Genomic DNA, 17,895 nt, shown 5'->3' on the forward strand with positions numbered 1-17,895 from the left:
CTCGTCTGCATCTACACATGCGATTCCAACAACAACGTACGTCACGGTTACCCGTCCCCGCGATCCTGGCATATTTTCCGGCCAATATAATGTTGACGTTAAGGACAGCCTCGGCATGTATGGGCGTGTTAGAACAACCGCTGGGACCCTACCATAATACTAGCCAATGTAACATTATACTTGGGCGGCACGCCGCGTGTCGGGTTCTGGACGCATGAGGACGAGCTGTCTAGCTGGGATACCTTAAAGGAGAATCTCCGCGACCTCTTTGGAAACGCGACCGGTCGCCAACTGGCTGGAAGAAAAGAGTTTACCATCAGAGTGCCGCCTTCCACTGAATCGTATGTCTCGTGCATACAAGACGTGCTGGCTCTTTGTCGGAAAGTCACCGAGGAAATGGCCGAGGTTGACAAAGTAGGCCACGTCCTCAAAGGGATCGCGAACGACGCATTCAACTTGTTAATCTTAAACAATGTTTCGACCATCGACGTAATTGTCAAGGAATGACGCCGCTTCGAGCTGGCCAAAAGCCGCTGCGTCATTCCACAGTTATCTCGTCTCCGTAACGTGGCTGCGACGTCATTCTTTCGTCGACCTTATCATTGCACCCTCCTTCAATGAGAACGGGACACGTATCGTTCGGCGCGAGCTCGAGGCTGCCGGTCCAGCCCCGTTCCATCCACGCGAACTTGACCACCCCACTCACCAATCAGCACTAGCGATCTCCGCATTCAGGCAGTTGCGCGGCAAGAATTTGCCAACCTCGGATTCCCTGCAGCTTGTTCTGTTTCCCGACCTTACGCCAGACCGGCGCCCACGGCTATGCCTCGCAGTGACCTGTACTCTTCTCCGAGATTCCGCGACCCTTCTGAGTGGAGAACTCCGGATGACAAGCCAGTCTGCTTCCATTGTCACCAAATTGACCATGTAGCTCGCCGCACCTCCTGGGCGTCCCCGTTTTGGAGCTACTTTTCACCATTGCTCGCCACTACTCACCTCGCCGTATGTCTCCTAACTTTGACGTTCGTGGAGGTGACACTCGTCCCGCTCGCTCCCCGTCACCTCAGCGCCGTCGGTCCCCGTCGCCCCATCCACGCCGCTATTCGTCGCTGACCAATTATGGACTCTCCCGGGCGGAAAATTAGACCATGCAGCTCGTGTGGGTAGTGCTGCATTATTTTTATCGTGCCGAAATCCTCCATTACACTAGGGCCCAGGTGTCCGTATTGAGTGCTAACCTCCGACGTCGAGTAAAGAAGCCTCTCACGCCTGCTACTACTCGAGCCATACGCGTCGCCGATGGCAGCACTGTAGCCGTCACTGGAATGTGTACTGCCCGTATAAGTACCCCCGGCCGCCACGCTCCATCTCTTTTTACAGTACTGATCAGTTGTCCCCATGACCTTATCCTCAGACTAGACTTTCCTAAGGCGCATTCAGCTCTGATCGACGGTCCTGCCACTGCTCTTTGCCTTGAACTTCCTCTTCTCCCGCATATTCGTGCCCAATTCCCGAACGACTTAAACACGACCGCCTTCGTCCGCCTGCCGCCTAAAGCCTTGTCTTTCGTCGATTTGCTGTCACCTTTCCCGGTGCCCGATGCCGATTGCGTCGTCACAACTGTTCCTGATGTCCTTTTGGTGCACAATATCACTGTGCCCCGCTCCGTCTTAACGGTTGCCGATAACTGGACATGCCTCCCCGTCATAAATTTTGGCCTGACAAAGGAAGTTCTGCCCCAATGCGCATCGGTTCAGCGCTGCGTGGTATGGCACATGAGCACGTCACGACGTTTTCAGTAGACGTCTGCTCCGATTATTCAACATGTCTACAGGATGCAATTTGCTTTGACGCCACATTTGATCCCATGATTGATGCGGGCCTATTTCCTGAACAAGCAGCAGCTCTAAGCCGTCTTTTGGTTTCCTACTGCGACGTCTTCAACCTCAATAATCAACAATTGGGTGAGACTTCACTTAAGCATCACATAAATACTAGTATTCATTACCGACCATACCGAATTCCTGCATCAGAGCGTAATGTTATTCAAGTTGAAGAGAACAAGACGCTTGCCAAAGTCATTGTTGAGCCCTCGTCAAGCCCTTGGGCGTCGCGCGTTGTGGTTGGTAAAAAGATGGACAAAAAAAAACCAACTTCGTAACAATACAGAGTCTGAATCTCATAGCAGACAATGTAAACACATATAGACAGGAAAAGAAAATGAAGACGTCATTAGGCTTCGGACAATTTTTAAGCGAATGAACTCTTTGTTTATTTTGCTGGTTTATTTTTTATTTTATTCATTCATTTAATACATGCATTCACAACATGGCCGAGGAAATGGAAAAAGAGTCACTTTTATGCACCAGACAGTGGTAATGCAGCCTTACACAGCATAACCCGAGGAAAAAGAAAATCAAAACAATCCGCAGCGTGTGCGATAGTTTATATCACAGAAATTAACACAAAAATAGAGGCAAACAGAACTTGCCAAACTCACGAGCACACTTCCTGACGTTGGTGGCTTCGTTTGTTAGTGCGTTTCAACGGCAGCACATACAACGTCTCTTGCGCGCCCTTCGAACTCTTTAAATGTGCAATAAATATTGGGGGTAACATCTTTTTGAAGTTCAAAGTACCAAAAATGACTCAAAACTGTAAGCTTTTTGTGAAAACAGCGTCGGAACACACAAATCGCAACATGCTTTCTGCTGCAGATTGTCGTCTGCTTTATAGCCACTGCTTGCGCTGGTCGCTCGAGCACTGATGGTGCCGTATACGATGAATGTACAGAACCAGCGGTGTATAAGCGAGCAAGAGCTTTATTACTTTCTTTATCGCAATTTTGTCACTGCTCAGGCGTTCTCCTGAGACGTGGGAAGTATCACAGATAATAATTCATCGCAGGTGGTCATCTCAAATCAAGTGAGCGTGGAAGGACCCCTGCTGGCAGTCTCAGACAACATGTTCGTGCACAACAACTCCAAGCACGGTCGACGGGCTAAGCGACTCGACCCGACTGAAGGTGAGCAAGGCGATTTTTCTGCAAGTTGCCGATAGGGCTGAGCGATGATTCATCGGACTAAAGCGTTTGCTTTCCTCACGGCCGATATCGAAAAAGAGCAGGAGCGCTATAAAAATAATTTCATTTATACCACATAATAATTAATGAAACATAGTTGCTGTTTCTAATCGCACATAGGTTGAACAATCGTACCATCTACGTACCGTGAAAAACCGAACAATGGGGAGTCAGTGTCGTTGTTCTCATTGCCAAACGTAATCTTTTGTTTAATTTTCATTTACTTTTTATTTATTTATTTATTTATTTATTTATTTATTTATTTATTTATTCATTAATTCATTCATTCACTTACGTTTATTTTTGCAGTGCAGCGTTTTTCGGCACCTAGTGTGCTCTCAGGTAGCCGAGCAAAGCAGCAGCGTTCACTTTTGTTGACGTCGCAACGTCAGCGTTTGAGTGTCACCGCACCAGTTCTGTCACACCAGCGCAGGCGTGGAGCAGCGCGTGATGGGCTGCGGCCGGAACGCGCGTCCATCTCGCCGGGGCGGTCTGTCCCCCGGGGGCGACGTAAAATCGATGACCCCCGGCGGCGTCCGGCAAACCTTGTTTCGCGGGCTTAAGCGCTGGCCGCGACCGGCGACAGGGCCGCGACACACCCCCGCGCGTAATTGCCTCCTTCCGAAGGCGGCCTAATCTCTCGAGAGAAAATCCTATTAGGCTCCGAGAGCGGGGGCTTGTCGCGCACAACAGGTTGGAAAAGCTGCCCGGATTGGCTGCCGCCGCCGCCGTCGTCTTCGGCGTCGCTGGCGTCGCCAGTCGGCAGGTGCGCGGTCAGTCGCCGTGCGGAGCAGAGCGCTGCCGTTGCGGTCATTTTCGCGGCCACTGTGGACCATGCCACGTGGGGGAGCGGCTCTCACATGCCAGTTCATTGCCGTGCGCAGTTCCTTTCGCCGCCACGCCTTGCATCAAGGCCATCAGCCCCAGCGAAGGGTGGACCACTGGCGGATCCACGGTCATCATCGTCGGAGACAACTTCTTCGACGGTCTCCAAGTCGTCTTCGGCACCATGCTCGTCTGGAGTGAGGTGAGTGCGCTCTCTTCCTCGTCTTTCGCTTTGTCTTTGCACGACTGGCGCTGATAACGGGCAACCGATACGGGGGCTGCCCGTTTCTGGTTGCCCCATCGCGCCGACCGATCGTGCAGCGGTGCCTCGCCGACCGCCGCAAACAAGGCGCGAGGAGAGACGCAGTCTGCGGGTGCTGGACATATTCTGTCGCTGTCCCTTATGTCGTGCGAATCTCACCTACACGTCCAAGAACGCCTTCCTCAAAAGCCTAGCCCTCAAATTCTGGTCCGAGCAGCGAAAGAAAGCAAGCACGATTGGCATCGCGCAACTGACAGGGTGCCCAACCTAACGACGCGATTAGAAAGATATATATATATATATATATATATATATACTGTTATGAGACCCAGAACGTTTGGTCATTAGCCATCTTCAGCCACCAGGATAGTTCTATTGCACTTATAACCAGTCTAATCAGAAATGAATAATTACCAGGGCTAGGCGAAAGTTCCAAGATTTGAATACAAATCGAATGTTTCCCATTTACTATTCGTAGCTGCATTCGTAAAGGAATCATTCAGTATTTGTGAATACTAAAAACTAACAAAATATTTCGCTACAACCTACGAGTCTTGCCACTGTTCTCTGTCTACTAAACAAACTATCGCAAATTTTAAGAAGTAAAGCAATGACAGAAGTCTTCGAAGCATTGTAGATATGAGATGGGTAATGCAAGCTTTGTTTTCGGCTATGTGGCGGAAGCCTACGTAAAAACCGTTATTTTTGCTCTTAGTCTGCCATTATCATAGTGTTTTGTGAAGTCTAATTAGACAACAGTTTTATCGTTGACACAACACATCGACGATGATTTCTTTTTAGATCGGTATATGTTGGCGGCACTAAAGTCCTTCGGCAGCTTCTTTTTTCTTTTTTGACAAGCTCTCTTTTCTTCTGTTTTTTTCCGGCAACCATTTATTTATCGTTTTTGGAAAGCAAGCAACACAGTAGTCATTCATTCTTGGAAAACTTGTTCGCCGCCAGGCTCTAAAGATGCTGAGAGGCCACCCGACCAGAGTTTTTAATGAACAACAGTGATCTTGTGTTTAAAACTTATCCTAGTTGCCCCTGATAGTTCGCTGTCTTTTACTGCTAATCAGTGCACGCGTGGTACAGAATAGTCAAATATATACATTTCTGCTGCACATATATGATCCTCAATTGTCTGTTCGATATTTGATTGAATGTTATGTACTCAACATTTGTATTCGTTTCGTATTCGAGAAGGTTCATACTCACCCACTCCCCCACACAACTTGTTAAATTTTGAGTGAGACGCGTGTCTTCAAATGGGAAAGTTGTTGCGTCCTAAAATATCCCATTCAGTAATTGTGAGCGCGCCATGTTGCGAGTAATAATGTTTTGTGCGTTTTACTCGTGGCGCTCGAAATGGCGAACTACGATAAGGGCTGCGTGATTACTCAACCACGTGCCGCGACGCCAGCGGTCCCAAAAGTGATTCGAAGGAACCAACTCGGCTCGTTTCCAGACTCGACCATCGCCTGGGCGTGATAGGCTGTTGCGGCTTCCGCTGGCTTCCGCTGATCGCAAGCTTTCGCCTGACGATCGCAGCCTACGCAGTGACCGGGCGGTTACCGCGTGGGGTCTGCCAGAGAGCGCGGCCTTAGCCGTTTCCACTCACTTTTTGGACCGCTGGTCTCGCCGTACTTTTCATATTCTACGTGCTATGAGCAAAACGCGGAAAAAAATATAATTACGTCCGATATAGCGCGCCGAAAACGACAGGATATTTTACGACGCAATACCAGCAATTCCCCTTTGATGTTACGAGTTCAATTTAAAAAGAAAAAAGAAAAAGAAATTGAATAATTTTCTCTCAGTAGCTGGTTACTTAGCCCACAGAAGTTATCTCGGTGACGAGCGAGGAGTGATGATCGAGCACCGTAGATACATAATCGTATGATGCGCCAGGTGGGATACCTGGCAGATACTGCTTAAAATGTAGAATATGTACACCTATTTGCATTAAAAAACGCTTACTGCAGTACATAGGACGGCGCATGTGCCTGACTTAATATTAGTAATTATGTTCCTGTTGGCACTTTCGTCAAACAAATCTGTGTGAAGGCGCAAGTATTTTAATATAGGTAAATGTCTACATGGCATCCTGTAAAGCGTGCTCTTCCTGTTAGGCTCGCATGTTCGTGGCGGAAAGCGAGCGTAAAGGGTAAATTAGTAGGGACCTAGATAAAATAAATTTAATTAAATAATTTGACCGGGCTGTTCTTCGCCTGAGGTGGCTGCCTCCCTAGAGACTAGAAAGCTGTTGACCGAAGGAAAGAAGAAATTGGTTGATTCCTCTTTTAGAGAAATAGGTCGTGACATGAAAGCGAAATGCGTATTCTCAGAAGCTGTGGGGCATCTTTGTTGCACATTCACAAATGCAAGTCCAGAAATGTGACTTGATTGTGATTTTGTGATTGAAATGTGATTTTAGTAACTACAGTTTCGCTCGAAGCAATTGCAGCGACAGCAAGTGCGCGAGGCCTATGCGCCGCGTAGACCGCACCCCGGCGGCTGCCTGGGGTGTCGCGCACCCGACTGGACGACGTGTGGGGCGAAACTGCATCGTAACAGCGTTAAGGCCAAACTAAACGGGCGCAGATGGTGCAGGCCAGAGCGTACGCGTCGAAGCGCAGCGCTAGCAGGGATATCTGCTCGACACCGATATCGCCGCTCTGGCTGCCTCGCGTTCCTACGCGCCTGGCTACACAGCCACGGCGTGGTACATTCATCAAACACTCTCTGAGGCAGAGCTTTGCAATGTCTATAAAAGGCCTTTATGCTCCATGTGTGCTGTGTCAGAACTATACAATATGGCGATTGTGTAAATATGGAGTCACCAAGTAAGTCGCTTTAACCAGCTGCCTCAGATGTATTTTTTTCTTTCTAAATCTCACCTGAAAACTGTAGTGAAAAAGCTTACTTTTTAGGGCTTAATGATTTCTTCAAATGAGTATCGAGTAATCAATTCGTGGTTTAGTCGGGATTAATTTTTAAACCGCATTGATTAGAGCAACCGTGCAATAATATTAGCTTAACGTGCCATCCGAAAATTTTTGTGCACACTTGAAGCTATCCTTTTATGCAACTCGTCTGCTTAAGGAGCAAGGCATCCAGTTTGGCAATGATTATTTTTCACAAACAGCGTAACCGCAAAATATAGCAATTCAGGCTGCATGGCTGCGGTCACACAGAACAGAAAAAAAAAAGGGGTGGCTTTTCAAACGCCAAGTCGCGCAACAGTCCCAAGTCTAATTTTATGAAAGTACGCTTATACTGCAACAACAGACCTGGCATGTGTTATGTATAGCGTGCCAACAAGTTCGCAGTATGCCTAGTAGGCCTAATTCATATTGTTCTAAGCTTTTAGCTGCGGTCACTGTTATGCCAGGCAGACAGGTCGTTTCACCAATCAGAGGACGCATAAGCGTTTGTTGACCGGTGGAACACTGCCCCCTTTCGTTGCACTGTCGCCATGGCCCTCCAAAATTTGCAGACAGTGTAAATTTGTTCACTCATAAGAGCGAAGGAACTCGCCTTGTGGTCAAGCCTTCGCAGAGCATTAAAAGCGGTAGCGCATGCGCAGGCCAGCCCTCGACAATCTTGTACAACGCGATTGTCATGCCCGCGGCGCCCGCTTTTCGATGGAGGCGAAATTCAAAAACGCCTGTGTCTCGTGCATTGGTGGTATCCCCTGGTGGTCAAAATTAATCCGGAGTCCCCCGCTACGGCGTGCCTCACAATCAAAGTCGTGGTTTTGGAAGGTAAAACCGCAGGATTCAATTCGAGTGTCATGCCTAAACAGTCATCTTTCGCGAGTACCTGCACGCGCCAATGGTTGAAAGTTGAGCGCCGCCTTCCCTTGGGCGAGTGCTGGTGCAAGATTCGTGTCTTTCTTTTTTTCCCGCCAATGTGGGAACTTTAATTTTCAGAGTCGGTGTTTCCCTTCTTGTTTCCGCGCTTGCACGCCTGGCTTTCAATGACTACTGTACAACTTACACGAGTCGTCTTTTCTGGCAACCCTCAGAACGTGAACCTTCTGGAGGAGAAAATGGTGCCATGCACGAGGAGAAGAGCAAGACAAACTACACGAGTGCACATTCTCATATGTATTGCGCTATGTTATTCTTGACAATGGTGGCCTACTCTTCTGCACTACTAAAGCGTCAGCACCATACGTAAATGTCAACACGGATTTGTAGACCTACCGGACTTGCGGTAGCGACACACCGGCAAAACAAAGGGCCGTTTGCAAAGAATGGTGACGCTTATCAGACCACCTCAACGTCTTGTAGATATCTGCTTGGTGCATGCAGAATGTCTGTGAACGAGAAAAAAACAAACAAACTATGTGCAAACGGCAAATGAGAAGCTCGTTTGCCATCACCAATCGTGAAAGCAAAATCATAATTCACTAAACGTTATTTTGCTTCTGTCCGTGACGTCACGCCCGAAGGTCAATGCAACCAACTAAAATAAGAACTTGTTTGAATAAACCACGTAGATTAAATGGAATAAAGTTTTTCGTCTACGCCCATTGGCTTTACTTAAGTTTACAAATTTATATTCGCAAGTTTTTATTCAGTTCTTTGTGGGGCCGACCCTCGACACCGCCACCGGCCACCAATTCGGGCCAGGGAGTCTGGAAAGGCCCTGCTCTAACCGTGAAGCCACCATCGCACGCATGCGTCTCTCGTGCCAAAGTCACTCTTGGAAACGCCTGGCGCATTCCTCACGTGCCAATTTTTGCCTTGTGAGAGCTGGCGCTTTGACACGCTGTGTGCTGAACTGCCTCCTGGATGGGCCCATAGATTTTTGTCAGACGGATACATGCAAAGTGGCTTAGTCCGCCTATAATGCTATCGCATTAAAAGGGCCAAGTTCATGTGTGGAGGCGTACCCGTATCTAACCGTTAGAAAGCGCGTGTTCCCGAGACGCATGACTAGGCAGGGTAGCGACACTTTTGTTGGCAGGTTTCACCAGCAAGTACTTTTTCGATATAGTCGCGTAAATATCAGGTATGAGGCCGGCTGCGGTGACATGAGGTATGAGACATCGCACTTTAATGTTGTCCAGCTGCATTATTTTGCGAGGAGTACCCAGTACGCTCCTCTTTATAAAGTGAATTGTTGAGACGTGCTTTTTGGTCTTAAGTCTCAGTTCCTTAAGCTTGTTGTGTAATGTTTTCGAAACAGAATGATAGAGCTTGTTTGTTCCGCACGTGCATGTTGCTGGCAGAGTCCTCTCGCACGAACAAGACTACAGCGGTCAACCTTCACGACAGATGCACTTCACGCCGAGAATTCCCTGAGAATTCTTGTCGCTTTTCGGGGCATGATAGTCTACAATTCGTCGTCCGAGGAACCATGACCTGAGGTGGAGTACAACTCGCTGCCCTCGCTGTGGCGAAAAACGTTTCTCCGTTTCCTCGACGTGGTTCCCGCAGAAAATCTGGGCCGCGCCTTAATGAACGGTAAATCCATCGCAACAAGAGGGGAGCGCTGCCCCTCAAGTTTTTCAGTGAACAAGCGAGAAAAGGTGATGGTGGACAGAGAAGCGTTCTACTCGAAAAGCACTTTATTTGCCCCTTTGTGCATCAAGAGAAGAAAGGCTGACGAGACGCGCGTCCGTCTGGTCATGCCCTGCAGCAATGGGATAAAAAAACAATTCTGGGGTTTTGCATGTCAAAACCGCGATCTGATTACGAGGCACGCCGTCGTGGTGGGAGGCCCCGGGCTTTAACGCCAGTGGGCCGTGTATTGGGTGCACGTTAAAGAACCCCAGGTGGTCAAAATTACGGGCATGAAGGGACGAAAAGGAGAGAAAGAAGAGCACTGCCTGCCGCAGGCGTGTAGATCCACATGGTGTGACCTATCGACTTGAGAAACTGAACTAACGCTCTAGTTGCTTCCCGCGCCATCGCCGTGTAGTAAGACCATGTTCGAAAGGTTTTCGCCTCTGAAAGCGCTCTTGAGTGCGACCAGTTTAAGGCCGAGTGGACCCCCCGTGGTGGCGTTGCGTCTATGGTCTAGCGCTACTAAGCCCGAGAAGGGGCGATCGAATCCCGGCCGCAGAGGCCGCAATTTAATGGGTGCGAAATGCAAAAAAAAAAAAAAAACGCCAGTGTATGGTGCACAGGTGTAATTAAAGAACCCCAGGTGGTAAAATTAATCTGGAATCCCGGACTACGCCGTGCCTCATAATCAGCTCGTGGTTTTGGCACGTGAAACCACAGAATTTAATTTAATTAATGCTGTCCGGACAGGGTGGCGCTGTCGTAGCAACGTGAACACATAGGCGGAGAAGATGCTCCCTTCGCTCTCTGTCTTTCCTCCAGCAAGAGTCGCACGCAGGCATGTCTTCCGTTCTGATAAGGAACGCCCAAGAGTTTTAAATGTCACCCCCAGCCAGAGGTAGTAAACCAGTGCCGCATTTGAGCGAGAAATTTTTGATAGCAGCTGCAGCTTCGAAGAGCAATCATGTGCATGCAGATATTTCCACACATGCGGTCAATAAGCGCATGTCATGGCTATAACCAGTAAATAAAGTTTCGTGGCTATATTAATTTTGAATAGAGAGGATCTCATCCACAGCGGTCCCGATGCCTTTACCGCAACCGGAAACTGACGATGATCTAGCGAAGTGCAGGGGAACACCCCGCTACGTGCTATGCGCGAGATTCCCTCGCCGTCTTTCCACTGCCTCGAGCAGGCGAAGCGTCGCCAACCAGAAACTGGCTCGGTCATCGCCTGCGGCGGCCTGTACACTGGGTGTCTCACGTAACTGGAGCCAAACGTTAAAAATACGCAAGTGCCACGTAGCTGGACAGACCCAAGGTAATCTCGTTTGCCATTGCTTGGAGACGTCCAGATTATTGTTTTGCATTTTACCGAATCACTTAATTAGTGTTAATTATGTAATCAACTTCTCAAATATTATAATTAGATTAAATGTGTCAATGAGAAAATTGTAGACCAACATTAAAGACTCCCGATACAACTTTCTGTTGATCAATGCGTGCAACATATTTTTTTCCAGGCATGCGAGAACCCCGCGAATACACACAAAGTGCCTCGAGCGCTCAGTTGCACGGCGATTTTTCGTATATTCGCGGTCACGCTAGGAAAAACACTTTTTACGTTGCACGTATTGAGCAACAGAAAGGTGTATCGGGAGTTTTTCAAGTTGGCGCTCCAATTTTCTCATTGACACTTTTCCTCAAATTATAATATTCGAGAACTTGATTAATTAATTAGGACTAATTATGTAATTAGGCGGAATGCAAGAAGACAATCTGAGTATCTCCAAGAGACGGCAAACAGCATTACTTAAGTTGCGTCCAGCTACGTGGCATTTGCATATATTTAAAGTTTGGCTCAAGTTTCATTATAATGCTCACTGATGTTTGTGCCGTCACGAAAGCCAGGTATACGGAGAAACCGAAAGCGTCGCGCACTCCAGTCGAGAATTAGCTGAGCTCTGGAGGCGGCTGCATTCAGTCGTTACTTTTCGACCACCTCCTTCATTATTTAATAAGTGCCGTCTTTTCGCCTGCAACAGATTTCAAGAGCGCATCTCGCTTCGTTTCTGTCGGCAGGCGGTGCGGATTGTCATTTCTCTCCCCTATTCTTTCGCAGCATACCGCTCAGCCCCAAAGGGTGCAAATCGCTCATCTAAGTGCCAGCATTTTCCCACTCTTTCATAATGCCGCCACTGAGACGCCACAAGACTCCGCTGGTTAATCGCTGTCACGTTTGCTCTCTATCTCTGCGAGAGTTTTGCCTGCAGAATGATATTCATATAACGTTAGCACGCGCTATCTTATTTGTCCACTTAGATATAATGTTTAGTACTGAAAATTCAGTCTTTTTCAATCACCAATGAGTGTTTCGCACCATTATCTATGCGAGACAGTACAACGTATTGGTGTTCTGAAAGGCTTAAAGAACAATCTTGGGGTAGACATTGATACTTGATTAATGTTTTCAGCAGTATATAATTTGATTGATTGATTTCGCCCTGCAGCTTATCACGTCTCACGCTATCCGGGTGCAGACGCCTCCACGACACATCCCCGGCGTCGTCGAAGTGACGCTGTCGTACAAGTCCAAGCAGTTCTGCAAAGGCGCGCCGGGGAGGTTCGTCTACGTCTGTGAGTAACACCACCTCGCGGCTCCTGTCCGTGTACATCGCACTTTCGACTACGTTCCATGCACTATGACGCAGACAAGTTTGTTCGTCAAGCAGGCTGGCTGATGTGCAGTTCTATGGAGAGTTCGGCGAAGTAAAAGCTAGGCGCCATGTTCCAAGTAAACTAATTTAGAAAGTAGTTCGCCCTACCTTCACAACAACTATGCGTAACAATAATGGTCATCAGCTCCATAACGGGTACGTTCGCCAACAGCCTTTCTTATTGAGAATTTTTTCTTGTGGCCGTTCTCTCCTTCGAGCGCAATGTAACCCGCAAGGAAAGGCGCATAGGTCGGCCTTACGCAGCCTCTCCACCGAGAAGCTATGTCAGGCGCCGGCCTTTTCTTGAAAGTGTAACCTCCGTAACCACGCTTAACGGCTTTGTATCACGCCCGTCCCACTTCTTTTTTTAAAGAAAAGTTCTGGTGAGTGAGCTTTCTGTTCGGTCTCTCTTATTTTTCACAAAAAAGAAATTTAGGATCACGCCCAGGAATTTTGCCTCTGCGGCCATCTGTTGCACTTCGCCGCAATGCACCAGTGTAACCTAATCGGCAGCATTTTTAAAAACCATATTTCAGAAGGCCGCTTGAATTTCACCAAATTTTAGTGTGGACAAATCTGAGTATAATATGTATATGCCGGAAGCATACCATTAACTTGTCAATGGCACACTTGCCTGAAGTCATGAAACAACGTAACGTTAGCATTTAAGCGTTCATGGTGCCTAAAGTGGAATTATCCACTTGCGTTTACAGTACCTTGTTCAGGAACTTAAGGCAAAATATATATTTCTTAAAGAATGCGAAGCACGATGATTCATTAAATTTGAGTCCTGCGGAAACAATTTTACAACACACATTCTAGCTGCTTGATTGCACTCTGTAGTATTTATAGAGCGTTATGTATTATTGCGCAATAATCAGTGTGAAACATTAGTGTCTAAAAAGTCCACATGCAAGAGTGTTTTGACATTGCACGTCACATAAGTAAAAGAAAATGTAAGAGCCGCATAAAAAAGCATTGACAACATTAAAATAGTGACAAAGACTCCACTATGGTCTTATGTTTTATGAGACTAATTTTGTTATTTAAAAATGTTTTCTGGGAGCTTTCCCTCAATGTACTATTCCTCAATGAACTCGTACACGAAAACTGTCGGTGACGATGTACCTGCGAGAGCACTTGAGCTTCCAGAATGCATGTCAGGGTAACAACTATTTCTAGTCTTGAAAATAGGGGACGAAAGACCGCGTTTTCTTTAATCTTCTGACTAATCAAATTACTTGATTGATTAATAAAATTACAATCTGCGTTACAGGTCAGGTGTTCCATACATACTTGCAGTCATGCACAGCACTTCTGAAAGGCAGCGCGTGGGGCGCATTTTTGCACAACTCGCCGTGGAATGCGCGCACCTTAGTGCGGCCAGTTCGACCCTTTCTGCACAGTGCACGCTGCCATTTTACGTTTCATTCAAGCTTTGTTGATTAATGACATCTACTTGTTGTGTTTCTTATTATCAAGCAGACGTTTCTTTTAGGTGATCTCATCGCATTGCACGCCGTCGGATACCCCAGCTTTGAATAGGTGCGCCTTATATTTTCACCTTGTTTCCAATTTGTGTTTTTACTTTCGTTTGTTTTTATTTGTTCTCGCGTTGTAGTGATGTGCTGTGAAAGATATTAATATGTTATTTTATCGCGTTTATTTCTTCTGTGCACTTAATTGTTCGATAACTCCCAATTACTACGTCCTATGTCTCGCCATTTTTTCTCGAATATTTGGCACCTTACAAAAGAGGCAGAGTGAATACGTTCTTCAACGTGCGACGCGTGGTCGTGTCTCAAACAACCGCGTCCAGTTTCCCACAAGTATCCGCAGTCGCGGAGCCGCTGACGGATCGCACCTCTCGGACGCACGCGTGTTTCCCGTGGTATTGCGTGGCCGAGATTTCATTCTCTTGACCTCGTGAAAAGTTAACATCATCTACGCGGTGGTACAGGCGCTTCGACTTTTTCACTTTAAGTGGAAACGGAAGGGGCATTAATGAGACGAAACCCAGAGCGCAGTTTGCGTTTTAAACTTTGATACATTGAATAATTGATGATGTGTCTGCTAACTACGGCGTCTGCTAAATGCAGCTGCGCTTTGAACGTCAGGGCACAGGAGAGTTTATGCTCGATGAGTTGCTTGTTCTGCCTTGTCGTCGTTAATTGGCACCGCCACCATACCTGTGCGTGCAAACCACGCATTTATTGGTTGGTCACGGATACTGCGACAATCGCCTTGTCCCACTGGGATGTTCAGCGGAATGCTGCCATTCCCATTTCGAGTACAATGCGGCCGTATATCAGAAACTATTCCTGAGCCATGGGGCCCTCCCCGAATAAAACTGCCGTTTAAGAAAAAAAATCTCCTTTATTCGCCGAACTTAAAAGGAAGCTTTAGCTCGAGCCCCAATAGAATGCCGCCTAATCTAGAATGCATGTAAAATGCAGAAATGCTCCGGTGGAATAACCCCTGGACCAACTTTATTAAATGTTCTTGCATTTGAGAGAGAAGGGGAAACTTTGGAGACTTTCTTTTTATTGCCGAAAACTGGTAAGCTTGAAATAGATATACAAGCAGGAAGCTTACCAATTCGCAACAGATAAATAGTTCAGATAAACAGATTTTGCAGTTCTGTGAAATGGGGCGCTACAACGTAAAGCTATTACAAAGTTTTCTATTCCAATTATGCAATCAGCTCTCCGCTATTGGTCGAAATTTTCTTGGGACTTCGCCTGTCTGTCACGCGACGTCACGAAAACCCCGATAGCTCCCCATCTGATATGACGTGTACACACCGATTATGCATTATTGGACCGAACAAAACAAAAATAGTTATTTCGGATTCGACGCTTTTTTGGGCATTAGGCCTCGGCTATTGGTCGGAAGTGTTCAGGTTGCACCCACTTCACCTGCCTGTTACGCGACGTCACAAAACCGCGAAAACTCACCGCGTCAAAGTGACGTGTACGCGTTAAAGATGCGTTATTATTCCGAGAAAAAACTTAATTTTTTTCTGAATAGCCTCAGGTTGCCACGTTCCGGAAGGAATAAAAGATGGCTGCCGCCGATCGCTAAGGCACTGGTTACTCGCACCTGCCGGAGTGCGTGGGTTTATTTGCGTACAATAAAACTTTTTGCATGACCGTGTCACGTTTTCGAGCACTTTCGGAACGTTTACGACCTCGCTCTGCCAACTCTTCTTTGCTGAGGATCCGTTTTAGCAGCCTTCTTAACCATCCGGTGCATGCCACCGCAATTTTCGACCAGCCACCGATAGCTAAGTAAGGGAAAGCGGACCAATCGCAGACGCCGGCACCACCCTCTTCACTCGGTTATCGATCTTCAGTGCGCTGGCTCGGCCCCATCGAATCATTCTCCACTTGAGCGTGCTCCTCGCCTCTTGTCAGCCAATTAGACAAGACAAGCCGCTCAGTGTAGGCAATGTTATTCTCTTTTAAAGCGAACAAAAGGGACTTCCTATAAACGAGGAGAGCGTTTGATTGGTGTGTTGAGACAACTCTTCTGGTCACCGCCCGATGCTTGCGTCGGTGGTTACTTAAATTTGACGTCAGGAGATTGGAATAAAAACATATTGGAATAGTTTCACGTTATAGGGCCCCTGCATCCGTTAGAGCGTCGAAAGCGGACATTTGAAATAAGTTGCAGCTTACATGAATCTGTTACAATTTTACAAGACTTTTGCAAAAGCTCTATTCACAAATAAGTAATACATATCCCAGGGATGTATAAATCAGTTTTGTCTGCATTTCGTTGTACCATTAAATGCAGCTTTCAAAATTGTGCTACTTTTCTTCATTGCTGAGGTGTAGAGTTGTAAACATGATAGTTTCGTTTTTCTAAATTTTGCAAATTCAGCTGCATTTGTCAAAATATCGACGGCCTAAATAAAAATCCGCTTCAACAGTCATTAAATTTTAACGTTTTCTTTTAAATGTAACAAACCTTATCAAATTCGCTGCAGTGGTTGCGCAGAAAAACGGTTGCTTCTTTCCCGTGTATTTAGATGAGAGCCCCCGAGCTAAAAGCTTTCCATCATAACTGGACAAGTGAGCTTCTTTCGGCAGTGACGACTAAATTGCGTCTGAAGGAAGAGTGCCGTTCAGTTTTCCTGTTCTAGACATCATAAGATAGCGCTGAGGCTGAGAAGGCGTGCTCGCCCTACAGATACGTGCGGCTTCTTTAAGAAAATTCTCCTAAATTTATTATTGCTTTTCTTCATCACGCATGCATACGCATACCCTTCGGGTTAGTGACAACCAGGGCAGGGCAGGGTGATGTAGTGCAAGGAATGGAGGTCGGACGCTCAGTGCCAAGCGGTCAAATCATCGTGTTACCGCGTACCTGCCACTTGCTTGCCGCCGTCTCGCGCCTTGCACCTTTGTGTGGCAGAACCATACTTGGCTGTTCGGTCTTCCCTATGTTGGTTGTCTTGCCTGTGTTTCCTTTCTCCAAACATCCTCCCTCGCTGCCAAGTTGGCGCATAGTCTAGGAACCGGGAGCCGAATTGGCAAAACTTTGACAGACAATGGCAATAGTGTCATTTCCAATTGGCTAGCAGCCTTCGCTAATACAGCATCAGAAAATTTAATATTACAAAGAGCGCGTTTTGTAAATATGGGCTGGGGTCCTTATTCACAAAGAAGTGCTTACGCCAGAACTGTCCATACGAACAGATGGTAGGCAGTCGTAATGTGGGACATATTATATAGCGAAGGCTCCATGGGAAATGAACTTTTACGAATGGGAAGTTTTGTGGCTTAAAGGTAACGAGGAATGAAAGCAAACAGTGTTTTTTTGGCGCATGCTTGATGTAAGTTTACCGCAGTGGCCACACCCTGAGCGAGTTGACTTACTTGCCCTCGAGTTTTTGCCTTAAATAGAGTGACGCGCGTGGGTTGGCTGACGCCCCGGCGCATGCTTGTCTCGCACAGCGCTCAACGAGCCCACCATCGACTACGGCTTCCAGCGGCTAGCGAAGCTCATCCCGCGCCATCCCGGTGACCCCGAAAAGCTTCCCAAGGTGGGTTCAGGCGACTTGCTTTTCGCGCGAGACCGTGCTGCTTGCTGGTGGTGTGCCGTTGCACTGCATTTTCGCGGAGCTGATCACGTGGGAAGTCAACTTGAGTACCCGTGCGATGCAGCAAGGCACTTCTAGAAAGTGCTGCCTGTCCAGCCTTCTCTGTCGGTCACATCTCTCATAATTTGAAAAGCATGGCTCAATGTTTTAAAGTGAAGCTTTTTTTGTCTCTTCCTTTGACTTTTGGGCTGCTTCTGTCTGTCACGCAGCGTCGGGAGGTGGTTCGGAGCGTGATACATGGCAGGAGTGCCGCAGAGAGGAAAGTCGACGCGAGAAACTCGTTTCGACCTTTCCATCGCGGATGGATGGATGGATGGATGGATACTATGAGCATCCCCTTTGGAACGGGGTGGTGGGTGGCGCCACCAAGCTCTTATTATATT

General features: G+C 47.3%; 1 protein-coding gene across 1 annotated transcript in view; it reads left to right on the plus strand.

The window, feature by feature from the left end:
* Positions 1-17,895, plus strand: part of kn (EBF transcription factor knot) — a 136,286-nt gene that overhangs the window by 111,001 nt on the left and 7,390 nt on the right. The window contains exons 9-12 of the mRNA XM_075677209.1: positions 2,908-3,025; positions 3,967-4,109; positions 12,199-12,325; positions 17,367-17,455. Coding sequence (XP_075533324.1) covers positions 2,908-3,025; positions 3,967-4,109; positions 12,199-12,325; positions 17,367-17,455 — 477 coding nt within the window. The remainder of the gene's footprint in view (positions 1-2,907; positions 3,026-3,966; positions 4,110-12,198; positions 12,326-17,366; positions 17,456-17,895) is intronic.

This window comes from Dermacentor variabilis, unplaced genomic scaffold, assembly GCF_050947875.1.
Source record: "Dermacentor variabilis isolate Ectoservices unplaced genomic scaffold, ASM5094787v1 scaffold_12, whole genome shotgun sequence".
Classification (NCBI taxonomy): Eukaryota; Metazoa; Arthropoda; class Arachnida; order Ixodida; family Ixodidae; genus Dermacentor; species Dermacentor variabilis.